Genomic DNA, 25,438 nt, shown 5'->3' with positions numbered 1-25,438 from the left:
TTCAGTAGTTAACCACTCCTGCAGAATTAAACCTTCCAAAACTCAGACGGCAATGGACATCAACTGTCAGAAAATCTCATTTTATGGGCAGCTTATACATACTCTCTTGGTAACCATGTATATAAATTTGATACCCAAAATTTGTCTTGTATTGAATAAGAACAGCTGAATTACAAGCTAGGTCAATCCTGTGCTATCTCTAGACTGTTTTCTCTGATAGTAACAAGGAGATGGAATTGTCAGGAGCCTAATTGAGTAGCCATCTTAGTGGCAACCTCCTGCTTGCACCCTGCTGCCCTTAACATTCCAGTTGTGCTTGATTACAAATTGTGACATTAAGTGTGAACTTACATAAGACCATCTTCTGTGCCATTAATATTTTCATCCTGTGTTCCAAAAACATATTCAGTGATACTTTATATTCATTGGAATATTATTCCTTTCTGACTTCAGGGTAGGAGATCATGGCCCTGTTACTACTAAATGGGATATTATAAATTGTTCTGTGTTGTATATACTCTCTGTCTCTAATTCTTCTTCCATTCATTCTTTTTTTCTCTAACCTTTTTATTATGGAAAATTTCAAATACATACAGAAGAAAAACAGAATATAATACAGTGAAGCACCACATACCCACCTCTCAGCTACAAGTCATCCACTCACAGCCACTGCTGTTCCTACAGTCTTCTCTCATCTCTGTTTATTTTTATTTAATTTTATTTTTTGAGACACGGTTTCACTCTGTTGTCCAGGAGTGTGGTGGCACAATCTCAGGTCATTGTTGCAACCTCCATCTCTCAGGCTCAAGCTGTCCTCCCACCTCAACCTCCTGAGTAGCTGGGACTGCAGGCATGTCACACATCTGGCTAATTTTTGTATTATTTGTAGAGACAGGGTTTCACCATGTTGCCCAGGCCAGTCTTGGACTGGGTTCAAGCGATTTGCCTGCCTTGGCCTCCCAAAGTGCTGGGATTACAAGCCTGAGCCACTGTACCCAGGCTTTCATCTCTGTTAATAGCTCCTTTATCATCCCAGTTTCCCTGGCCATAACTGTAGAGTATTCTTGACACCTTACTTTCTGCCATTCCCACATTCAATCCCTCAGAAAATCCTGTAGACCGTACCTTCAGAATATATCCCAAATCCAACTACTCATCACCCTCACTGCTGCTACCATGGTCCAAGCCTCCACCATTTCCTACCTATATTATTTTTGTCTTGCCTTCTACTTTGTTCCTATGTTGACCCCTTTCAATCTGTTCAACACAGCCTTCAGAATGATTTGTTACAACGTAAGTCAGGTCACACATTTCTTTGCTCAAAAGATGCCAGTGGGTAGCTTCCTGTTCACTGAAGGGAAAAGCCAAAACCTCCCAGGCCCTATACAATTTGTCCTCTCCCTTTCCTATATTACTTTTCTGACCCTGTTTCCTACCCTGTCCCATTTGCTCACGCTCCTCAGCCACCATGGCCTCCTTGCTGCTCCTGAAACGTATCAAGCCTATGATAGCGTCAGGGCACTTGCTGTTCATGCTACCCGAAACGGTTTCTCCAGACAACCACAAGACTCACTCCCTCACTCCCTCACTCCTGTTACTTTTTTTTTGAGACGGAGTTTCGCTCTTGTTACCCAGGCTGGAGTGCAATGGCACGATCTTGGCTCACCGCAACCTCCGCCTCCTGGGTTCAGGCAATTCTCCTGCCTCAGCCTCCTGAGTAGCTGGGATTACAGGCACGCGCCACCATGCCTAGCTAATTTTTTGTATTTTTAGTAGAGACGGGGTTTCACCATGTGGACCAGGATGGTCTCGATCTCTTGACCTCGTGATCCACCCGCCTCAGCCTCCGAAAGTGCTGGGATTACAGGCGTGAGCCACCGTGCCCAGCCCGTTACTTCTTAAATATTACCTTTATGAGACTTCCTGGCTGCCTTATTTAAAATTACTTTAATAACTCCCTACCTCTAATGTGTACACTCCTTGTCCTTCCCATTTTCTCTTTCCTTCATAGTATTTATCAGCATTTAACACTATATTTTACTTACCTTGTTTATTTCTGTCTTCCCCTACTGAAGCATAACTCTCTGAAGGCAGGGATACTTTTTTAGTCCTCCATTCACTGCTGAATTTCTAGGACTTGGAACGGTGCCTAGCATACAGTAAGCCCATAAGTGAACAGAAGGAATGCTTCATGCTTCCTTTGCCCATCCATTAGAGTTGTACCTTCAGCACAACAGTTTTGCCTGTCTGCTTCCATTCCATACTGAGTGAAAGTATAATGGAAGGGTTCTAATTTGAGGTGTCTGGACTTGCAGGGAGTCTAAAATGAACTGTTATAAACCCCTTGAAATTGTATAAAAACTTGTATATGTGTGTTTTTCTTGGGAAAGGCTCTATGCTTGTCATCAGACTCTCACATATGTGACTTAAAAGGTTGAAATTTGTTGGTAAGATAAAAAGAGCACTAGACTTAGAACTAAACGTTTTGAATTTGATTCCTGACTGCATACCTTATACAAGCCATTTCCTTTAACTTTGTCTATAAAATGGGAATGGTTATACCTCCTTCATTCCCTACTTTAGAAAATGACTGTAGGATTGAAAGGAGGTATCAAGTGTGAAAACCTTGCTGAACAAAGTTTAAGGAGTACATCTCACAGGTGCAGAGCATTTTCAAAGCATTTCATATGCATCGCTGCTGACAGGCCCCCTGTTGACAAAATGAATTTCAAATTGCTTTTTCTACTCAGGCACAGGCGTCTTGCTCTGTTGAAGCAAGTCAGTATCCGAGAAAACTGCTGCTCCCTTTGTTGTGATGAGGTAGCAGACACACAATTGAAGCCATGTGGACACAGGTAAGATGATTTGTTTGGTTGTTTCCTCTTTTGTACTAATTATATTATACTATATTCCTAATGTAATGTATACTAATTATATTTCTAATTATATTAGGCAAAGTTTCGTACTGTTCTTGAATTGCTAGTTCCATAGCTGTTCATCAAGGTTTACTGTATCTAAAGCAGGCTGAATAAGGAACTAGAGTTTAAGTAGAACCTGGCTGTCTTCTGGAAAGTACCTGAAATACAAGCTGCTGCTTGATGTGGAAGGCTTGTTTTTGTTTTTGTTTTTTACTAAGTACTGTATTTTTGATACAGTTTTGGCTTCACAAAATGTAACAGGTTTAATGCTATTTATGAGTTTCCTGGGCAGTCTCTTTTAGTTTTAGAGCTTCCTCATTTACGTATTTACAATCAACCATTGAGAAGTTAGCATCCTCTTTGTCATCTTACTAAATTTCAGTTGTATGAGATGAACTCAGAGGGCAGCCTGGACCTATAGAACAGAGTGAGCATCAGCAAGACAAGCTAGTAAGATGGTCCCCAGGAAGGCTAGCCCAATTAAGTTTAGAAAGGAGAAGAGCAGTTGGGCACTGTGGCATCCTGGCCAATCCATGTGTGTTGATTATATATGAGCAGCATTCATGCTGATGTTACAAGCCAGCTACCTGTAATTCTTTGTATTCCATGCCCTGCCTTGGTCTTATTTTTGACATAGCTTTAGCCACCTAGCTCCACAGGGGTCAAGAACCTGGAGTGATGGACCCAGTTTGTCATCCCCAGGAATGACTCAGCCTGGGTCCCTGACTCTGCCTCTCTACATTTGTTCTCTTTTGAAATGTCTTATCTAATTGGCTAAAAATAAAAAAATTAGCCACCATGCCTGGCTAATTTTTGTATTTTTAGCAGAGATGGAGTTTCACCATCTTGGCCAGGCTGGTCTCAAACTCCTGACCTAAAGTGATCCACTTGTCTCAGCCTCCCAAAGTGCTGGGATTATAGGCGTGAGCTACCGTGCCCAGCCTACAATACAGAAATCTTTAATATAATTACTCAAATAGGCCAGAGGCAGGAGAGGGGCAGTTATCATTTTCTCCCAGAATGCTGAAAAAGCATTTGTTAAAATTCAGTATCCGTTCCTAATAGATGAAATACTACAAAACAGAAATGAATGGAGAAACAAAAAACATTATAAAATAGGAATGGATGGATATTTCCTTAACAGTATAAAAAACACATATATTTCAGTCAAATGCTAGCATCTTTTTAATGGTGACATGCTGGAAGCATTTCAAGAGATGTTGGGAGCAAGATAAGGATACCTACTGTCACTACTATGACTTACAAAATATACAAAAGTCAGTAGCTCTTCTAGCTATATATATAAATTAGCAGCCCATTAGAACATATAATTGAAGATCCCTTTTATAATGGTTTAAAAAAAGCTATCCAAGAATACATACCAAGAAATATGTAGAGCCTATAGGAAGAAAACTTTTAAACTACCAGAGAGTATAATAGAAGACTTAAATAAATGCGTCTTTCCTTGGATAGGAGGACCGCTCAGTATTGTAAAGGTGACAGTTTTCTCTAAACTCTAAGTTTAATTTGGTCAACATAAAAAGAGCAACAAGACTTTTTCCGGAACTAGACATGCTGATTTAAAAGTTTAAGGCAAGAAAATTCTGAAAGTTACAGAGATGACAACTATACTACATCTTAAAAATACATTAAAATAAATGCTGGGCACAGTGGCTCATGCCTGTAATCCCAGCACTTTGGGGGGCTGAGGTGGGCGAATCACGAGGTCAGGAGTTTGAGACCAGCCTGGCCAACATGGTGAAACCCTGTCTCTACTAAACATTTAAAAAAAAAAAAAAAATTAGCTGGGCGTGGTAGCATGTGCCTGTAATCCCAGCTACTCAGGAGGCTGAGGCGGGAGAATGACTTGAACCCAGGAGGCATAAGTTGCAGTGAGCGGAGATTACGCCACTGCACTCCAGCCTGGGCGACAGAGCAAGACTTGGTCTCAAAAAAATATAAATAAATAAATGTTAATAGTTTGGTCTCATTACTATATGACAAGAATGGCAGAATAATGGAGAATAGAAACCCAGAAATAGAACTAACTAAAAATGAAAATTTACCATATGACAAAGGCAATGTGTTAAAACTGTGGTGAAAGACGGACTGTTTAGTAAATTATTCTAGGATAAATGGCTAGCTTTTTGGGGAGAAATATTGTATCCCTACCTATATGTACACATCTGTATGTATATGCTGTGCATGTATAGAGTGTCTGAAAGAATGCACATGAACTTTTTACTTGTTCTTCAGACTAAGACAATTGAGGATCAGAGATGGAAGATTTATTTATTTACATATTCATTTTTTGAAACCATGTATAATTATTGCCCTTGCAGTGAACAAACTTGTTAACATTTTAGATTTAGGTGGCAGGTAGTTGGAGTTTGAACTTTTGAAGCATTAACTTGACTGGCTTTTCTATGTTTCTCCCCAGTGACCTGTGCATGGATTGTGCCTTGCAGCTGGAGACCTGCCCATTGTGTCGTAAAGAAATAGTATCTAGAATCAGACAGATTTCTCATATTTCATGACACATGTGAAGAGGCACCGCGGACTTTTTTCTACTCAATTCCAGCCAATGTTGAAAAGAAAAAGAAAAAAAATCTAATCAGTTGTACACACATTGAAACTTATAGCCATGGCCAGATTTTATGCTAAAAACGGTAGTTTGTCAAAGACAAAATTCTCTTAGAATCTAATCCAACTTGCCAGCCCTGAGAAAATCCCTTTTAAGGCCAAGGAAAGCTGAATGCTAGCAGCCTGGCCTGTGGTACTTCCATGAAAAACCATAGGAGACTGTGCCCTCCCAAGTACTGAAATCACACTGGAATCCTCCATGTTGGGTTCATTTGATTGTTTAACACAGGATGTGTTGTTTCATTCTGAAGTTTTTATTTGGGGCAGAAGTCTTTATGGAGATGTAAATGACAGCGTTTCTGGGTTATGCATAACTTCTCACTGGTCGGAGAGACACCGGTGTGTTAAGCATGGATATTGCACTGCAAGACTTGAATCTATAAAAATTAGAATTACACAGTCAGTACTACAAGCAAAACAGAGAACCTGAAAGAAGGTGCACAGACTGTAGGAAAAAAACCCAAATTTTTGATATTTCAGTGATTCCAAAGAACATTCTAGGTTTTTTTTGTTTTGTTGTTTTTTTTTACTGCAGAAAATTGGTGATATTTTCACATTCATAGTGTTTCTATCCAGTTTCAGTACTCACATTTTATGAGGAAAAAATGTTTTATCAATGCAGGAGGAATTCTTAAATTAGCTGCAATGTTAGGTTGGAGAAAATTTGGTATTTAGGGTATTTTTAAGGTACCATCAAATCAGCTTTCTGTCTTTTTGTTTAAAAATTTTTTTAATCAGTGTTGTTTTTACAAGTAATATACTTTGAAACTCTTGAACTAATAGTCTCAAAAACTCTAGAGGACAGTCTGAGAACACACATTTCTATTGTTCTAAATAAATACATGTTTTTGAATAGCAAGTTCAATCATGAATTATTGACTATGTCTTCATCAAAAGTGTTAATCCCTCTCAGGGTCTCTGGTGAAGACCTTCAAGAGTTTGGTTTTTTCTCCCAGGAAATTGGAAGGTAGAATTGTAAATTCATAGAACTTCTTTTATAAAGGTGTACCTCAGCAGCTGCCTTTCAATTTATGCCAATTCCTTACAGAGTTTATACTTGAATAGTAAATATGTCTTCTGAGTTTTACAGTGTCTTAAACTCAATGCACATTTTTTTTTTCTTCTTTTCCCACCCTTTCTTGTTTGTAGTTCATTATACCTGTCCTGTTCCAGAGCTGATTTCCCTCCTGGCTGTACATGTTGGGGTGCTGGATTTTTTTCCATGTCTTTAGTCTTCCATAACTCCAAAAATATATATAAATATAAATATATATGTAGATACATGTTCTCTTCTTTAGCTTGTGGTGAATACAGTAATTTGCATTGAAGAATAAAACATCTGTTGCCTTTTTTGACTAAGATTTCACAACTTTCATTGGTGTATACTGCTAAGGTTCCAAGACATTACACTCTTAGACTTTAAGGGCTACTTTGGGGGGTAGGAGAGAATCAAGTATTGGAATAAGAATAAGGCCAATCACTTACTCATCCAGCAGATTGTTATTGAGCACCTAATACGTGCTAGGCACTGTGCCTATGTGGTATACAAAATATCTGTTTGTAGAGCTTGTGTCTAATAGTGGAAATAAGACAATATATTTGTGTGTAACAAATTTTTAATGGAAAAGAATAGGGTCCTAGAGAGAATGAGGGAGACCTAATTTAGATGGTAGTGGGATGTCAGAAGAAACCTGAGGAAGTAACACTAGTGAAACTTAAAGGAGGAAGTAGAACATAGCCTGTCAGAGACTGAGGACTAGCTTCTGGGACTGGGTAGCTAGGCGAACACAACATTGTAGGCAAAGATACTAACTGAGGAAGAACTGGTCTCAGTGGGTTTGGGGATCTGATGGAAGGCCCCTGTAACTAGAAAAGTAGGAACCAGGTAGGTAGGATAGTAATGTTACAGTGTTGGAGCGGCCAGGGAACTGCTTATGAAGGCCATATGAAGGATTTTTTATTTTATAATAAGTGCAGTAGAAAGCAAAGGTGTTTAAGCATGGACATGCCTTGATAAATAATTCTAAAAGATGGCTCTGGTTTATATTTGGAGAATGGAATGGAGGAGTCGGGTGGGGTGGAGATAAAGGATATGCAAAAAGTGGAAATAGACCAGTAAAGAAACTTGGAAGTGGTCCCGCTGAGACTAAAGGTAATCTGTACATTTAGTGGAGATAGGGAAAAATAGATGGAATTAATAGCTAATTTGCCAGGGAAAGTAATGTAGGAGCCTAACAGCTCTCTAAAAAGCTACCCTTGAACTTTGTTCCTAAGGAGGTTTACTTTTCCAATTTTTTTTTTTTTTTTTTTTTTTTTGAGATGGAGTTTCGCTCTTGTTACCCAGGCTGGAGTGCAATGGCGCGATCTCGGCTCACCGCAACCTCCGCCTCCTGGGTTCAGGCAATTCTCCTGCCTCAGCCTCCTGAGTAGCTGGGATTACAGGCACGGGCCACCACGCCCAGCTAATTTTTTTGTATTTTTAGTAGAGACAGGGTTTCACCATGTTGACCAGGATGGTCTCGATCTCTCGACCTCGTGATCCACCCGCCTCGGCCTCCCAAAGTGCTGGGATTACAGGCTTGAGCCACCGCGCCTGGCCTACTTCTCCAATTCTTAACTTCTAGACCATAAAACAAAAGGACTTCAATATTAAATTCATTAAATCATCCGGGATGGAAGCTAAGTTGTAAATTTGGAGTAGTTACCTCAAAGGAAAAGACAGGAACTCCACATCAAAGAAAAAACCAGGATGTAGCAAGCTATGTGGAAGAGTAAATAGTACATCCATAATCTGAACTGAATGCAAGCATTTAAGAGAAAATTAAAGCTAGACTTTTACTGCTGATATATTGTTACCAGAGAGAAGAAAAAAAATAACGGCATTTCGTCAGGTAATTCATTGGGGAAATCCAGCATTTCAGCCAAAAAAAAGTTAATGAATTGCCTCCTTTTTCGAATGACATAGAGCAGGAGAAAGTCATGGTGCCATTTGCAGAGTGCCAGGAAACAATGATTCAGTCACAAAACTGACGCAATTTCACCGGCAGAAAATGACTTTTGCACAAGTTTCAACCATCTTGAATGTGTATCCACCAAAACAAACCATCCACCTAAGATCAGCTCTTTGCAAGATTGCCCATTATTTACCTTTTGCTATTTATTCAGTCAGAAGAATTCCTAGTGCCAACCCCCAAAGGATTTAAAAAATGAGTATTAATGGAAAAACATTTAGTGTAGCCAAGTCAGTTTTTAATTTTTCAAGTGGAAAAAGGCCATTCTGTATTCAGGAGAAAACATGTTATGATTTTCAGGAATATGGTTTAACAACCCAGGGATTAGGGGTGTATAGCATGATAGTTGAACACAGGCCCTTTGGAGTGGGACTGGACCCAGGACCTGCTAAGGTTTGGTTTCCCAGTCTGTAAAATGGAGATAATACCCACCTCATACTGGTTGGTTTTTGTTTTTATAGGGTTTCAAATATTTCAAAAGGAGACAATATATTTATAAATGTTTAGCACATTAATACATCCCTGAGTGTGTGGGTACCTTTTATCTTAATCCCCATTTGTTCCTAGAGCCAAGGGTGGTTAAATGGATTAAAAGATAGCCACAAATTATTTGACATCCCTCCCATCAAGAAATGAGGTTTAGATCCATTTTCCTTAAATTTGGGTGGCTCTGTGTCTGCTTGATAGTGGAACACAGTGGAAGGGATACTGTGCTGGTTTCCAGTACCAGGCATTTAAGTGACTGCCAGCTTCCATTTCAGTGTCTCTTGAAACACTTGCTCTTGGATCCAGCACCATGGTGCAAGAAAAACCAAGAATCCCCTGAATCCTATACATGGAGAGGAACTGAGACCCCCCCCACCCCCGGCCCACCCCTGCCCGCCCCAACTCCCAGCCCCAGTTCTCTGGTCAACAACCACAGCTGGGCTCCCAGCCAAGAGCCAACACTAATTTGCCAGCCACCTGAGTAAACTCCTTGGAAGAAGCTCATCTAGTCCATTCCAGCTGCCCCAGCCTACAGCAGATTAGTGAGCAAAATGGTTGTTTTAAATCATTAAGTTTTCAGGTGGTTTGTAAAAGCAATAGATAACCAGAACAAATGGTGTTTCTCCTTCACTCCATAAATGACTTAGGAAGAGTAGTCAAATTCATTTTGTCCAGAAATGTGTGTTATATAGAGAAAGTAGGTCATGAAGAAATTTCTGAGTTTCCTGTGAGCTGTGTGACCAGGGCTTGACTAAACAACTCAGTCCAGTAATTCAGCAAACTTTTAAAACGCCTATCTTCCTCCTGGTGCTAAATAGAGTAACTCGTAACTGATGTCACCCAACCGGGTGTGGTGGCTTCCCTGTAATCCCAGCACTTTGGGAGGCCAAGGCTGGCAGATCACCTCAGGTCAGGAGTTTGAGATCACCCTGGCCAACATGGTGAAAGCCTGTCTCTACTAAAAATACAAAAATTAGCTGGGTGTGCTGGCACAAATCCCAGCTACTTGGGAGGCTGAGGTAGGAGAATTCCTTGACCCCAGGAGGCAGAGGTTGCAGTGAGTGATTGTGCCACTGTAGTCCAGCCTGGGCGACAGAGCAAGACTGTCACTTGGTCACTGCTGTTACACCCAACTGTGTCTTTGTAACCATTTTTGTTCCAGATCTCAAAAGGTATCTATTTTATGTCCATTCAAAGATGTCTAGTAGGCCAGGCACAGCGACTTACACCTGTAATCCCAGCACTTTGGGAAGCTGAGGTGGATGATCACCTGAGGTCAGGAGTTCAAGACCAGCCTGGCCAACATGGTGAAACCCCGTCTCTACTAAAAATACAAAAACTAGCCAGGCATAGTGGCGGGTGCTTATAATCCCAGCTATTTGGGAGGCTGAGGCACAAGAATCGCTTGAACCCGGGTGATGGAGGTGCAGCCAGCTGAGATTGTGCCACTGCACTTCAGCCTGGGTGACAGAGTAAGACTCTGTCCCCCCCCCCCCAAAAAAAAAAGTCTGCTAACCCATTCTGACTTGCCATCTGACCCTCAGTTCATATTTTAAACCCCTCTAGTCATATACCACACTTCGGCCAAAAGATATCATGCAACCAAAGAGACACAAAGCTTAGTTGTCCAATCGAGAAATCAGCTCAAAAGAGTCATTTTCCAAGTCTGGTAGTTTTGAAGAGGCCTTTTCCTGAAAGGTATCTTATTTCTGGTTGCGTGGCTCAAAGTAGTTCTTCAACTCTCGTCATGTATAATTAGTCAAGAAATCAGTTACTGCCGGGGGCTTTCCTTCCACAAGGAGTAGGAACTGAAGGGATAAAGGACTGGCTCTCCAGCGACTTGGCAACTTACAAGCTCTCTTCAAACACATCTTAAACGACTTATTTAATCTTCCACACTCTGCGAGATGCAATTCATTCTCGAGTTGCAAGTGAGGAAACTGAGGCTCGCGGCATCGATTCCTTCATCTGTAAAATGGGGGTGAGGGGGGCACGTGAGACGGAGTCGCCACACACAGCGCTCGCCAAGCCCCGCATCCCTCCGCACTCCCTTCCCAGACTTCCTCTCCCGGTCTTGCCCCGCCCCGGCGTCGGTAACGCGCGCCTGTGATTGGCTGTCGGCCTGTCGTGAGGCGGCGGAAGGGGTTGCGGTGACCATAGTGACGGGAGGCGGGGCACGGCGCCCCTCCAGCAGTCACCTAGGTCCGGACTTGCGGCGGCATCGGCGGGTGCGGAGCGCCCGGCGGGGCCTGGAGGCCGGACTGGCGTGTGGCCGCAGCCGGGTACCCAGGGCTGGGCCTGGCGCGCAGGCGCTGACCCGACTGGGCAGTGAGCGGCCGCGGCCTTGGCTGCGAGGCCTTAACCCGGCCAGCCGCCGCGCCCTGCCTGGAGGTGGGCCGCGGGCAGGGTCGGAGCCTACGCGGGGCGGCGGCGATGGACGCCTTAGAAGAAGAGAGCTTTGCGCTGTCTTTGTGAGTAGCTCCGCCAGGGCGCGGCGGGCGTTCGCCCCGGGCCTGACCCTGTAATACGGGTGTCCTTAGGGACGGGGTGGGGCAGGGTGGGGGCCGCCAAGGCTCTGTCCCAGCCCTAGGCCTTCATTTTGTAGAGTACTGAGGCCGCCGGTTTCAGGCTCCGCAGGACGGGAGTGCGAGGCGGGTGTCACCGTCGATCAGCGCCTCCATCACAATCCCCAGCCGCCAACCCTCAGCTGTCAGCAAAGCCTGGCAGGGTTGAGCTGCCGAGGCCGGGAGGCCCCTCCACGCCTCCCTGGCCCCCGCCTCCCGGACTCCTGACCAAAATGAGTCCCCTGGCAGGTGTTTGGCCCGCGCCAGGTTCATGCATACAAGCAGACAGGTATGGGGTGATAGCGAAGAGCCTGGAGAACCCGGTTTTATGAAAGTGGTGTAGTCACATTGAACGTTCACGTCACAAACGTCTCAAGTGTTCTCTTCTGTTTGGACTTGCTGGATTAGACAGTCATTCTTGATTGCTGAAGATGGGTGATGGGAAGTTCGTTTTGCTACTCTTTTTTTTTTTTTTTTTTTTTTGAGACGGAGTTTCGCTCTTGTTACCCAGGCTGGAGTGCAATGGCGCGATCTCGGCTCACCGCAACCTCCGCCTCCTGGGTTCAGGCAATTCTCCTGCCTCAGCCTCCCGAGTAGCTGGAATTACAGGCACGTGCCACCATGCCCAGCTAATTTTTTGTATTTTTAGTAGAGACGGGGTTTCACCATGTTGACCGGGATGGTCTCGATCTCTTGACCTCGTGATCCACCCGCCTCGGCCTCCCAAAGTGCTGGGATTACAGGCGTGAGCCACCGCGCCCGGCGCTACTCTTTTTTCTCTTGTACGTGTTTGAAAACGTTCGTACTACAAATATTTCATTAATGCATTATATGAAATAGCACCTAATCCAGGCATGTTTTTCAGCTCCTCCGCCTCTGATGCAGAATTTGATGCTGTGGTTGGATATTTAGAGGACATTATCATGGGTAAGCTTTTAAGATACTGTTTTTAAGGACTGGCATGCTTCTTTAAAGACATTGAAATCAATTTGGAGAGTTAATTTTAAAAATAGAAAACATCAAGCTACATGCAGTTTTTAGTGTAGCACAATGCAATACTTAAATAAAGGTTTACTGCAGTTTGTCTTAGAAACAAACAGCCCAGTACTCCTGAAAACATCCGATAACCATATATTCAGGGGCCTGGAAGGGACTGACTCAGGTAACAGGACACTAGCAAAACTATAGGAAATAGTGATCTACTCTATTTCATATGCAGGGTAGGAGCAATTTCATTTTTAGGTGGTTTTGAGTTTTAACATTTTCATGCCATAAAACACATAAAACCATAACTACAAGCACACATGGCTTGTGGTTAAGAAAACAAGGTGTTCAGCTTCAGCTTGTTTTGTATTTTTCTGGGTTTTGAGTTCCTACTTGTGGATGTATTTGGGCATCCATGAAGCCTGCTAAGTAACAGGCAAGCAGTCACAGTCCCCAGAGGTTTAAGACAAGTATGTAGGAGGGGAAAACTTACATTTGAGAAAATTCTGTTGATTTCAAGTTGTATGAGAATGAGGAAAAGAACACTGTTATTTGGTATTATTGGCTCCATGGCTTAATCCATTTAGTATGGAAATTACTGACTGAGTTTTTATACCTTCAGGTATAAAGGTTCATGCCCTTAACTCCTGAATATAGATGTTTCATCATTAAGCTCTTTTCCCATATGGACTTGAGGATTTCTGGGGAATACTGAAGAAACCATTCAGTTCTCTTGCCTATTATACCCTATATGCTATGGGAAAATGAGCCTTCTGTGAGCCGACGGTATTTATCCCAAGGTCTGGGTCCTTTCTGAAACTTTCCTTTTATTTTTAGAAATAATCTATTCAGTTGTTAAAATTCCTTATTCCAGGCTCGGTGTGGTGGCTCACACCTATAATCCCAACACTTTGGGAGGCCAAAACAGGCAGATTGCTTGAGTCTAGGAGTTCAAGACCAGCCTGGGCACTATAGGGAGACCCTGTCTCAATTAAAAAAACAAAAAAAAAAAACAAAAAAAATTCCCTATTCTCTATCATTTATTAAATGTTCACTATGAACTAATCTATTTACATGAATTCTCATTTAAATTCTACCACCAGTCCTATATAATAGATACTATAAACACTTCTTATTTTCCAGATAAATCAGAAGTTTATCTGGGGTTTAGAGAAGTTAAGTAACTTACCCAGGGTCACACAACTAGTAAGTAAGCAGCTGAGATGGGATTTGAACCCAGGCAGGCTAGCTTCTTTCAGACCCCATACTTTTAATCACTGTTTCCATAACTGCTGCTGAAGTTATATCAAAATAAGAGAGAACCAATTCATTCCTTTATAAGAAAAGTAATGTGAAGGAGTTCCCAAGCCACCCTGTCTGGATGTGTTTAAAATGGACTGCAGGATGGCGATTGTTGCACAACAGTGTGAACATACTTAAAGCCACTGAGCTGTGTGCTTAAACATTAAAATGATAAACAAATTTTATATTTCACCACAATTTAAAAAGAAAAAACAGGGCCAAGCATGGTGGCTAACACCTGTAATCCTGGCACTTTGGGAGGCCGAGGCGGGCAGATCACCTGAGGTCAAGAGTTCAAGACTAGTCTGGCCAACATGGTGAAACCCTGTCTCTACTAAAAATACAAAATAAGCCCAGCGAGGTGGCATGCACCTGTAATCCCAGCTACTCAGGAGACTGAGGCAAGAACCCCAGAGGCAGAGGTTGCAGTGAACCAAGATCACACCGTTGCACTCTAGCCTGGGTGACAAGCAAAACTCTGGCTCAGAAAAAAAAAAAAAGGGCGGGATGTAGTGGCTCATGCCTGTAATCCCAGCACTTTGGGAGGTCAAGGCAGGTGGATCACAAGGTCAAGAGATGGAGACCATCCTGACCAACATGGTAAAACCCTGTCTCTACTAAAAATACAAAAATTAGCTGGGCGTGGTGGCGCACGCCTGTAGTCTCAGCTGCTTGGGAGACTAAGGCAGGAGAATCTTGGCTTGAACCCAGAGGGTGGAGGTTGCAGTGAGCCAAGATTGTGCCACTGCACTCCAGCCTAGGCGACAGAGTGAGACTCCATCTCAAAAAAGAAAGAAAAGAAGAAAACAGGATTGGTCTATTTCAACATCAAGGTCCCATTTAATACCCACTTAAGACATGAGCTTTCCTTCTAGAGATTGACCATTGAGAAAGCAGTACTGCTGACATGGATCCTGCCTACTTAAAAATCGTAATGGTTGGTAATCTCCACTTAAAAAGAGTAAATTTTCCCCATTGTGGTTCAGATGACGAGTTCCAGTTATTACAGAGAAATTTCATGGACAAGTACTACCTGGAGTTTGAAGACACAGAGGAGAATAAACTCACCTACACACCTATTTTTAATGAATACGTAAGTAGATTCCTATGTCTCCTACTAGGAGGTCAGAGTTTTATTTTTAATTTAAATTTAGAATCAAAAGACATTGAAATTTTCTGCCTTTTAAAATATGCCACTCATATACTGCCAGGAATCCTCATAAGAATCTGGTTTAAGTTCATTTTCCTCTGCACCGCCTTTGGGGCTATTTTCTAAAAGGCTTTCAGGCAAATATTTGATTAGCTCATCGGCTTCTTATTTAAAAGAAGTTTGAGCTGGGCTTGGTAGTGGACTTGTAGTGGCAGCTATTTGGGAGGCTGAGGTGGAAGAATCATTTGAGCTCAGGAGTTTGAGAACAGCCTGGGCCACACAGAAAGACCTCTCTCTCAAAGAAAATAAAGATGATAAAATAGGTTTGGCTTATCATAATCCTGCTTTCAGACACAGTACATGAGTTCTTCATACCTTGCATCTGCATGCTTTTGACAAACCTTCTTGCTTTCACACATTCTTTCTTTCTTCTGTATAATCCAGTCAGCTATGTACGACTGTTAAGTAAAAGTGAAAACTGAGATCAAGATCACTAATTAGTTGGTGGAAAAACTAAGACTGGAACCCAGGAACCTCAGCTTGTCACCCCTGGCTCTCTACACTTTACCCTGCGGTCTCTTGCAGCCCCCTGGGATTCTATCATCTAAGAATCCATTTCAGCCTCCAGGACTTTATTTTCTTAACACAGAAATGTGGCATAAACAATGAAACCTGCCCAGAAAGAACTTGTGACTGCCTCTATGTCTGTGTTTTCTGTATGTTCTGTTTGCACAGATGCCATCTACCCAGGAAGCAAAGCCCCCAGTTATTACACCCTGCACTGGGTTGTGGGTGTGGGCATGGGGCTCCTCACTGTCTCCACCTATATCAGGGCATCCGCCCTGTTACAGCATCATTACCAGCTAGTGCTTCTCTTCCACACGAGGCTGAGTACTTCTCCAGGACAGAAGCTGTGTTTTGGTCCTCTTTAGTGTCCTTGGCACTCAGTGTAGACTATGGCACACAGAATAGGACTTCAGGAAATGTTTGAAGGGCTGGAAGGCAGGCTTTATGAAAAGTCTTGTTTTCCCAAAGTGTGGTCTCAACAAAATCCTTTCTACTGTTGCAGATTTCTCTGGTAGAAAAATATATTGAAGAACAGCTGCTGGAGCGGATTCCTGGATTTAACATGGCAGCTTTCACCACAACATTACAGTGAGTTGAGCTTGACTGATGTTTGTGTTTTATTTTGTTTATTTTCCTGTGCATGCCCTTGGTGGTTAGGTCCTGTGTAGGAAGCCCTCAAACCTTTTAATGAAATCTTGAAAAGACCAGGCACAGTGGCTCATGCCTGTATTCCCAGTGCTTTGGGAGGCCAAGGGAGGAGGATCACTTGAGCCCTGGAGTTCAAGACCAGCCTGGGCAACATAGTGAGGCCCAATTCTACAAAAAATAAATTAGTCAGGTGTGGTGTTGCACACCTGTGGGCATAGCTACTCAGGAGGCTGGGGCTGGAGGATCCTTTGAGCCCAGGAGTTCAAGGCTACAGTGAGCTATAATGGAACCTCTGTGCTCCTGCCTGGGTGACAGAGAAGACCCAGTCTCTTAAAAAAAAAAAAGTACAGGGGGTGGGGATGGGGTGGGGTAAAGAAAAACAAAAGCAATCTTGAGGACTATTTCATCATTCATTCACAAAACAGCTGTCTGTTCCTTTTGTAGGCATCATAAAGATGAAGTGGCTGGTGACATATTCGACATGCTGCTCACCTTTACAGATTTTCTGGCTTTTAAAGAAATGTTTTTGGACTACAGAGCAGTAAGTTACTACTGCCTATTTATTTAGCCACTTTGAGCTACTTAGAAAGTTCCCGGTAGCAATACTGAACACAAACCTCCCATGCCTCCCCCATCATTCTCCCTTTAAAGTGGCCAGTATCAGTCCAGCAGCTGATGAGGTATCAGAATAGTGAGCTGCTATTCTACTGTGGCTGGGACCTTTTCATGTTTTCATGAAACAAGCCCCAGGTACCATCTTAGAGTTCCGAATCAGAACGACCAAACAGGTCTTATTTTACCTTGCCTTTCTTTTCTTTCTTTTTTTTTTTGAGATGGAGTTTTGCTCTTGTCACCCGGGCTGGAGTGCAATGGCACGATCTCAGCTCAGTGCAACCTCTGCCTCCCAGGTTCAAGTGATTCTCCTGCCTCCACCTCCCGAGTAGCTGGTACTACAGGCACCTGCCACCACGCCTGGCCAATTTTTGTATTTTTGGTAGAGACGGGATTTTACCACATTGGCCAAGGTGGTCTTGAACTCCTGATCTCAGGTGATCCTCCTGCCTCCACCTCTCAGAGTGCTGGGATTACAGGCGTGAGCCGCCATGTCCAGCTCTGCCTTGCCTTTCTTATAATGCAAGCTCTTTATAAGAAAAACAGGAGACCAGGCATGGTGACTCGCACCTAGAATCCTAGCACTTTGGGAGGCCAAGGCAGGCAGATGGCTTTGAGCTTAGGAGTTTGAGACCAGCCTAGGCAACATGGCAAAACCCTGTCTGTATGAAAAATACAAAAATTAGCTTGGTGTGATGGTGTACACCTATAGTCTTAGTCATCTACTTTGGGGGCTGGGCAGAAGGACTGCTTGAGCCCAGAAGGTTGAGAGTGCCGTGAGCTGTGATTGTACCATTGCAGTCCAGCCTGGGTGACAGTCAGACCCTGTGTCAAAAAAAGAAAAAGAAAAAGAAAGAAAAGAAAAATAAATGGTGTTGGGTGTGGTGGAGCATGCCTGTAGTCCCAGCTACTTGAAAGGCGAGACAAGATCACTTGACCCAGGAGTTTGAGGCTGTATTACACAGTAGTGGTGCCTGTGAATAGCTACCGCACTCCAGCCTGGGCAACATGGCAAGACCCCCATCTCACAAAAAAAAAAAAAAAAAAAAAAGAAAAGAAAGAAAGAAAAATGTTTTCCATTGAAGGGAGGTTTTTTGTTTTTTTGTTTTTGTTTTTTTGAGGTGGAATCTTGCTCTGATGTCCAGGCTGGAATGCAGTGGTGCAATCTCGGCTCACTGCAAGGGAGGTATTTTTTTTAAGAGTTCATTTGAAGAATGACCAGGGCCAGGCTGGACACAGTGGCTCATACTTACAATTCCAGTGCTTTGGGAGGCCAACAGGAGAATTGCTTGAGCTTAGGAGTTCAAGACTAGCCTAAGTAACATAGCAAGACCCTGTCTCTTCAAAAATAAAAATAGGCTGGGCACAGTGGCTCATTCCTGTAATCCCAGCACTTTGGGAGTCTGAGGCGGGAGAATCATGAGGTCAGGAATTCAAGACCAGCCTGGCCAACAAGGTGAAACCCCATCTCTATGGAAAAATACAAAAATTAGCTGGGTGTGGTGGCGGGCACCCGAATCCCAGCTACTTGGGAAGCCGAGGCAAGAGAATTGCCTGAAAGTGGAAGGCACAAGTTGCAATGAGAGGAGATTGTGCCACTGCACTCCAGCCTGGGCGAAAGAGTGAAGCTTCTTCTCCAAAATAAATAAAAATTGGCTGGGTGTGGTGGCTCACGCCTGTAATCCCAGCACTTTGGGAGGCCAAGTCGGGTGGATCACAAGGTCAAGAGATCGAGACCATCCTGGTCAACATGGTGAAACCCTGTCTCTACTAAAAATACAAAAATTAGCTGGGCATGGTGGTGCACGCCTGTAATCCCAGCTACTCGGGAGGCTGAGGCAGGAGAATTGCCTGAACCCAGGAGGCGGAGGTTGTGGTGAGCTGAGATCGCGCCATTGCACTCCAGCCTGGGTAACAAGAGTGAAACTCCGTATCAAAAATAATAATAAAATAAAAATTAAAAAGCCAGGTTTGGTGGTGCGCATTTGTAGTAATAGCTGCACAGTAGGCTGAGGCAGGATGATCACTTGAACCCAGGAATTCCAGGCAGCAGTTAGCTATGATCCAGCCACCGAACTCCAGCCTTGGTGAAAGAGTAAAACCCTACCTCTTTAAAATAATAAAGTAAGACTAGGGCAGGCTAGTACTGAAGAGAAATGCAGAATAACCAATAACCTCTTTTCCCTTCCTATGTACTCTTCCCACCTTGAGCTTTGCCTTCCCACGTCAGAGGCAAGGTTCTAAGCTAGGGTTCTTTCTAGTCCTTGCTTTTGGTTGTTTTCTCGTATAGGAAAAAGAAGGCCGAGGACTGGATTTAAGCAGTGGCTTAGTGGTGACATCGTTGTGCAAATCATCATCTGTGCCAGCTTCCTCGAACAATCTGCGGCACTAGGTCCTACCTCCAGCCAATGAATGGGATCATTCTGGATGTCACCAGTCCAGTAGGCTCAGCTCATGATGACAGAATACACCTTAAAAAGACTGACCCTGTTATGTAACTCTTCGTGTATGTTAAGTATTGATAGGTCAAAACCAAAATGACCTAACCCCTCTTGGACCTGTTTCTCCCGAAACACCTTGTATTCATTTACCATAGTATTCCTCTCCTCCTCAGGTAGACACCTCTCTCAGGAGCTTCTGAGTCAGATGCTTCTGGAGTGAGCCCATGTCAGGCACTCCACCTCGGGGGGGCCCTTCACCCAGCACACATGCTGGTGTGTGAGCGTGGACTAACCTGCCGTCACCACCCCGTCCCAGCAGGCTCAGCATGAATCTTTTTGTGCACTTGCACCCCTTTTTCACATGGGTCATGGTTTCAGTACTTCAGCCTCAGTGGGGTTCCTGATGTTTATCTAGGGTGTTACTCTAGCTCATCTTGAGATTTTGAAATCTCCTGTGATCACAGCTTGTCTCAGCTGTAGGAACGAACAGAAAGAGACATCCTCTGCATAAAAGCTCCACTTGAAAAGCCACCCTTAGTCCTAACATTTCCAGTCCTAGAGTAAACTGTCTTCTGGTTCTGATTTAGTCCCCACTGTTTCTAGAAGCCTCTTTTAAGCATTATTTTTCAAAAAAAAAAAAAATATTTTTATAGATGAATACTCAGGCTAACCTAGTGGATGTGATCTTGGAACTTCCATGGTTATCCACGTAAAAGATCAAAGTATTATATGCTGTGAGCTTTTTAGGTGTTAGTGCTATGAAGGCAAAAATGCTGTCTACATTGGTGTTTGTTCCTATGTTACTGGGCACCAATGAGTGTATGCAGTGTGCTAGAAATAGACTAAAACAGATTCTTACAGCATGTTAGTGTGCTTGCATGTCTGCTGAAAATCCTTCTGTATAAGCCAGTTTGTTAGGTTCTCTGGGTTAGGTAGGGACTGCAGTTTTTTCCTGTCAAAATCTTTTCTACCAAGATGGTGTTCCACTGTCCAGCCCAGCATGAGTAGCAGGTAGAAAACAGCTTTACTGGCTGTTTGTCTGCTTTGGTGTAGTGCAGTGTGTGTTAGATTACTTACCAGAAAACATGTATGTCATCTCTAGAAAGAAAAAAACATAGTAGTCCAATTCCCAGTGTGTCCTTTTGACTTTTTTTAATAGTAAAAATAAGAATCTGTACTGACTTTTCACTTGGCCATTCTGGTTTTAAAGGAAAAGCTATAAGCGCTGTGTTTTTCTGTACTGATCTGTCACTTATTAAATGCTTTTGTACCAGGAGTAAAATTTGAGGTGTTTTGCAAGAACCACCATTCTCGATGAGTCTATTCTTTCTATAATGTAGCCACCGCCATCAGGTCATTATTGCTTTGTGGGTTTTGTTTGTTTTTGCTTTAAGGCTAGTCAAGTGAAGCAATGGGAGTAGAGAAGAAACAAGGAAACCTGCAACTGGTTCCGATCTGTCAGTTGTAAACGCCACAGTACTTGCACCAGCCCACTTTGGCTCTTTAAAACCACTCAGAGCCAGCTTTTTAAAATGCCATCTCCCCTGGGCTTGCTTTCCTTGCTCTGTCTATAAATGGGACTGTCTACCATAGCCCAGGCATTTTGGGGGCCCTTGCTGAGACCTGTGGACCACCCTGCCTGCTTGAGAAAAGGCCAGTGGACAAGTCCCAGAGATTAAATGATGAAAAAACAACGATAAAGGCAAATTGGTTTTTCATACTTTTTTGGCGGGGTGGGGGTGGGGGGCTGTGGGGTGGAATTTTGCTCTTATTGCCCAGGCTAGAGTGCAATGGCATGATCTTGGCTCACTGCAACCTCCACTTCCTGGGTTCAGAGAGTGGGCTGCCTCCCGAATAGCTGGGATTACATTATAGGCACCCACCACCACGCCTAGCTAATTTTTGTATTTTTAGTAGAGACAGGATTTCAGATTTCACCATGTTGGTCAGGTTGGTCTCAAACTCCTGACCTCAGGTGATCCACCCGCCTCCCAGAGTGCTGGGATGACAGGTGTGAGCCACTGTGCCTGGCCAGTTTTTCAGTTTCTGCTCAGAAAAAAAGGCAAGTCTGTTTTTGCTTAATATTATAAGTAGGCTTTCTGGTTTCTTTTAAAATAAACTAGCAGCCTCTTTCCACCAACAAACACTTAGACTGTGATATCAGGTGCCACCTTTGATGGGGGTCCCACCTGGCCTGGGGTGAGGAAGTCCTAGTCCTCTTGCTTAGGACTCCTCCCAGTGGAACACAAGTCATGCAAACTGCCTAGATTTAGGATTGACAGAGCACCTTGAATGTGTCCCCTGAAACAGGCTGTTTGATTCATGCCAGAAACATAAGGGGTGAGCTCTCTAACTTGCCTAGGAATTTGTTTTGCATTTTTTTTTTTTTTTTTTTTTGGTTTTGGCCAAATTTTTTATTTAGTATTCTGTAGTTGTTTAACACACACTTAAATGGTCTTATTGGGGGAGGGGGAAGGGGAGGTTCTTGCAGATTCCCAAGGAAATGTCAGAAAGGCAAAATGGCCAGCATTATCCATTTGCATTTTTGGGTTTACTGGGTGATTATTTCCTTACATAGGCATCTGATTTCAGGTTTTTCATACTGAGATCATGGAGGTTTTAGTTGGAAGACACCCTGAAATCTTATGAGTAGCATACCCCAACCACCCTCTAACAGCTAGTTTGTTTGTATAGGCAGAATGATTCATCTCTCCATTTTAGATGGCTAGATGTTTTGTGGAAGATCTTAGAATTGCCTGCCTCACTTACTGGGAAAAATCACATAGGAAGTGGCCTTTAGGGACATTTTAACTTGGAAAGTTACAACACTAGTACAACAAGTCTTAACACATTTAACATTTGCTTGTTGAAAAGCAGTGTCATAAAATCAAATAATATTAAACATGTTTTACTTTTTTCCTCACAAGAACATAAAGATTATGGAGGGGAACTTAACAGGGAATTTAAAAAAGGTAACACAATTTTTCTTTTTAGTAGTCCTTGGGTAGTTATGACAGAATAGTTTCCACTTTTTGTTTGTTTCTTTGAACTGGGATTTTGGTCCAAAGTTTTGTTTGTTTCTAGTATCTGCGTCTGCCTCCCCCTCTATCAGATCGGCTTCCTCCACGGCCACCACTTCTTGGTGCTCCGCGGCTTGAACTGCTGTAGGAATCACATGGAGGAGGGTACCCCCTTTCCATAGAAGGGGGAAGCCCTCTGTCTTGTCTGCCAACCCGATCACGACCACTTGAGTAGAGATCACTTTGGCTGCTTGAGTAACTGTCTTGTCTTCCACCATATCCGTCACCTGAGCTGCTGTAATCATCATAGCGACTGCTTCCACCATAAGATGGCGGGGGCCCTCGTGTAGGTGGAGCACTACGTGAGTTACCATAACTCTCATATGAGTCTCTGTAGGAACCTCCACTTGGATGATCTGAATAGTCACGATCACGACCATATCCATCTCTATCGCTATAGCCTCTTGAGGGATAGTCATCACGTGAACTGGAATGACCATAGTCACGGTAAGTATAACCTCGTGGTGGTGGTGCATAATCTCTTGTATCGCGAGAACTTGGGTAATCTCTGCTGGAATAGCTGTCTTTAGTAGAATACCCATCATCTCTTGGGGACAAATAAACATCTCTACGAGAAGGCAGCGGTTCTCTTCGAGGTGGACCTCCATAACTATCTCTTCCACGTGATACAGGAGCTCTTCCTCCCATTCCACTGCTGCTGCGAACTGGTCCTGAAGGTGCAGATCTCTTAGGAGGAGGACCCCCACTTCTTGGTGCTGGTCCTCTTTTTACTGGGAGTGGTCCCCTGGAAGAACTCATGTTAAAATTCATGGAATAGCCACCGTCATCCATGTGTCCTCCCCGTGAGGGAGGTCCCCTGCTTCCTCCACTTCCTCCTCTTCCACCTCTAAGACCTCTTAGAGGTGGAGGCGGCCCACGTCTTCTACTTTCAAATGATGGTTTGGTGGCTTGTTCCACTTTGATGGCTTTTCTGTCTAATGACTTTCCATTCATGTCTCTGGCTGCATCCTTAGCGTCTGCTGGGCTTTCTTTTTTTTTTTTTTTTTTTTTTTGAGACGGAGTTTCACTCTTGTTACCCAGGCTGGAGTGCAATGGCGCGATCTCGGCTCACCGCAACCTCCGCCTCCTGGGTTCAGGCAATTCTCCTGCCTCAGCCTCCTGAGTAGCTGGGATTACAGGCACGCGCCAACCACCACGCCCAGCTAATTTTTTGTATTTTTAGTAGAGATGGGGTTTCACCATGCTGACCAGGATGGTCTCGATCTCTTGACCTCGTGATCCACCAGCCTCGGCCTCCCAAAGTGCTGGGATTACAGGCTTGAGCCACCGCGCCCGGCTGCTGGGCTTTCAAAGGTGACAAAAGCAAATCCTCTTGATTTGTTGGTTTCACGGTCTTTCATCAAGAGTACTTCCACTATTCGTCCATATTTGCCAAATACTGCTTCAAGAGCTTTCTCATTTGTTTCCGTATTAAACCCACCAATGAAGAGCTTTCCTGGGCGATCTGCTTCAACCATTTTTTTGTGTGTTTTTTTTGTTTTGTTTTTTTGCCGGTAAGTCAGAGGGGTGACAATGGGTTCAAGCTCCAACGAGCTCGCCGAGGGAGGCTTCCTAGCAGCTTAGCACCAAAAGCGGCTGCTGGTTCCGAGTACTGAAACGCGAAGCCGCTAGCACTACTGCGCAACGAGAGCTGTTTTGCATTTAAGTGCATTGCCCTTCCTTAAAACCAAACTCTTACAACTTATTCCAGGAATTACTAATTTATTATTCAGACTCTGAGACACTTTAAACAGTGATGCTACTAATATTTATACCAAGGCCAGGTGCAGTGACTCACGCCTATAATCTCAGCACTTTCAGAGGCTGAGGCGGGAGGATCACTTGAAGCTGGGAATTTGAGACCAGCCTGGGCAATATATCGAGACCCAGTGTCTACAAAAAACTTAAAAATTAGCTGGCTGTGGTGGCATGCACCTGTAGGCCGAGCTACTCAGGAGGCTGAGGCGGGAGGATTGCTTGAGCCTGGGAAGTTAAAGCTGCAGTGAGCTATGGTTGTGGCCCTGCGATCCAGCCTGGGCAGCAGAGCAAGACCCTGTCCCTTAAAAAACAAATTATACCAGGACAACAGCACAAACTGGGGTTGTCCCAGGCTGACTAGGACACAGGTACTGGACTTAATCCCCCATCCCTTAATAACGGAGTAGCTCATCTGCAACTATTTGAACTTAGTTACATTTTAATTCCCAGTTTTAAAAAGGAACCAGAGGTTGGGCACAGTGGCTCATACCTATAATCCCAGCACTTTGACAGGCCAAGGTAGGTGGATCACCTGAGGGTCAGGAGTTACAGACCAGCCTGGCCAACAAGGAGAAACCCCATCTCTACTAAAAATACGAAAATTAGCCGGGCATGGTGGCGGGCGCCTGTAATACCAGCTACTTGGGAGACTGAGGCAGGAGAATTGCTTGAACCCAGGAGGCAGAGGTTACAGTTAGCCAAGATTGCACCACTGCACTCCAGCCTGGGCACCACGGTGAGACTGCATCTCCAAAAAAAATAACAGAAAGGGACCAGAAGGTGTCTAGAAACGCTTTTACCTTATTGTTGAGGGAACACTGCTCTGTGGTGTTGGAAAAATCAGCTCGGGAGTACTCAGTTGCTTTCCTCTGCTGTCCCCACCAGCTCTGAGCATGCAGCATGGCTGGCCACCTTGATATATGACCTCTGAGCTTCACAGACTTTCAAGGAAGGTGATATTGTTGAAATCTTTCATTCAGTAAGATCACCTAACCTGTCCAAAGCAAGGGTGGCTAAGTTATTGCCAAACTGAGACACTTGTGAGAATAAAAGGCCATGCTGTTCTACTTACAACAGCACAAACAGCATAAACTAGGACTGCTCCAGATACAGCAAGAGGGAAGTGGAGGCAGCCTCCGGGCAAAGGGTTGGCAGGTGGTGCTGAAGGACTGCAGATCGTGAACTGCCCTGCGGCAGGCATCTTACACAGTCAAGCTCAGGCCTCCTGGAGGTTATAAGCAGCTGCAAAATGATTCCCCAACATCTTGTCCAAA

General features: G+C 43.8%; 3 protein-coding genes across 8 annotated transcripts in view; 2 read left to right on the top strand and 1 right to left on the bottom strand.

The window, feature by feature from the left end:
• The window catches only part of RSPRY1 (ring finger and SPRY domain containing 1), a 54,001-nt gene extending 46,152 nt beyond the window's left edge, over positions 1-7,849 (top strand). For all 5 annotated transcript variants that reach the window (XM_003943476.3, XM_074402549.1, XM_074402543.1 and 2 more), the window contains 2 exons: positions 2,751-2,855; positions 5,359-7,849. In XM_003943476.3, coding sequence (XP_003943525.1) covers positions 2,751-2,855; positions 5,359-5,455 — 202 coding nt within the window. In that variant the 3' untranslated portion in view covers positions 5,456-7,849. The remainder of the gene's footprint in view (positions 1-2,750; positions 2,856-5,358) is intronic.
• A 3,378-nt stretch (positions 7,850-11,227) lies between these two features.
• On the top strand, positions 11,228-20,631 carry ARL2BP (ARF like GTPase 2 binding protein). The gene is made up of 6 exons (XM_003943483.4): positions 11,228-11,529; positions 12,488-12,549; positions 14,895-15,001; positions 16,128-16,213; positions 16,718-16,814; positions 19,176-20,631. The coding sequence occupies exons 1-6, from the start codon at positions 11,492-11,494 to the stop codon at positions 19,275-19,277; spliced, it is 492 nt and encodes a 163-aa protein (XP_003943532.1). The 5' UTR covers positions 11,228-11,491; the 3' UTR covers positions 19,278-20,631.
• A 1,582-nt stretch (positions 20,632-22,213) lies between these two features.
• Positions 22,214-25,362, bottom strand: LOC101048393 (RNA-binding motif protein, X chromosome-like). Of its 2 annotated transcripts, XM_039478691.2 has the most exons (2): positions 23,695-25,362; positions 22,214-23,383 (listed from the first exon to the last, which is right to left on the bottom strand). In XM_039478691.2, the coding sequence occupies exons 1-2, from the start codon at positions 23,882-23,884 to the stop codon at positions 22,407-22,409; spliced, it is 1,167 nt and encodes a 388-aa protein (XP_039334625.2). In that variant the 5' UTR covers positions 23,885-25,362; the 3' UTR covers positions 22,214-22,406. The 2 variants fall into 2 exon arrangements, with proteins under 2 accessions (XP_039334625.2, XP_074258607.1); XM_074402506.1 differs by lacking the exon at positions 23,695-25,362 and having other exon boundaries at positions 22,214-23,669.
• Between the last annotated feature and the right edge of the window lie 76 nt (positions 25,363-25,438).

This window comes from Saimiri boliviensis, chromosome 1 (genome assembly GCF_048565385.1).
Source record: "Saimiri boliviensis isolate mSaiBol1 chromosome 1, mSaiBol1.pri, whole genome shotgun sequence".
NCBI lineage: Eukaryota > Metazoa > Chordata > Mammalia > Primates > Cebidae > Saimiri > Saimiri boliviensis.
The sequence above is the reverse complement of the archived record's forward strand: the minus strand, read 5'-3'. Positions and strand labels throughout refer to the sequence as shown.

Excerpts from the sequence above, each read along its gene's own strand:
- ARL2BP (XM_003943483.4), top strand. The coding sequence starts at position 11,492 with ATGGACGCCTTAGAAGAAGAGAGCTTTGCGCTGTCTTT. Across the intron at positions 11,530-12,487 it reads GAGAGCTTTGCGCTGTCTTT|CTCCTCCGCCTCTGATGCAG; the intron begins GTGAGTAGCTCC and ends CATGTTTTTCAG. Across the intron at positions 12,550-14,894 it reads TTTAGAGGACATTATCATGG|ATGACGAGTTCCAGTTATTA; the intron begins GTAAGCTTTTAA and ends ATTGTGGTTCAG.
- LOC101048393 (XM_039478691.2), bottom strand. The coding sequence starts at position 23,884 with ATGGTTGAAGCAGATCGCCCAGGAAAGCTCTTCATTGGTGGGTTTAAT. Across the intron at positions 23,384-23,694 it reads AAGCCCAGCAGCCGGGCGCG|ACGCTAAGGATGCAGCCAGA; the intron begins GTGGCTCAAGCC and ends AAAGCCCAGCAG.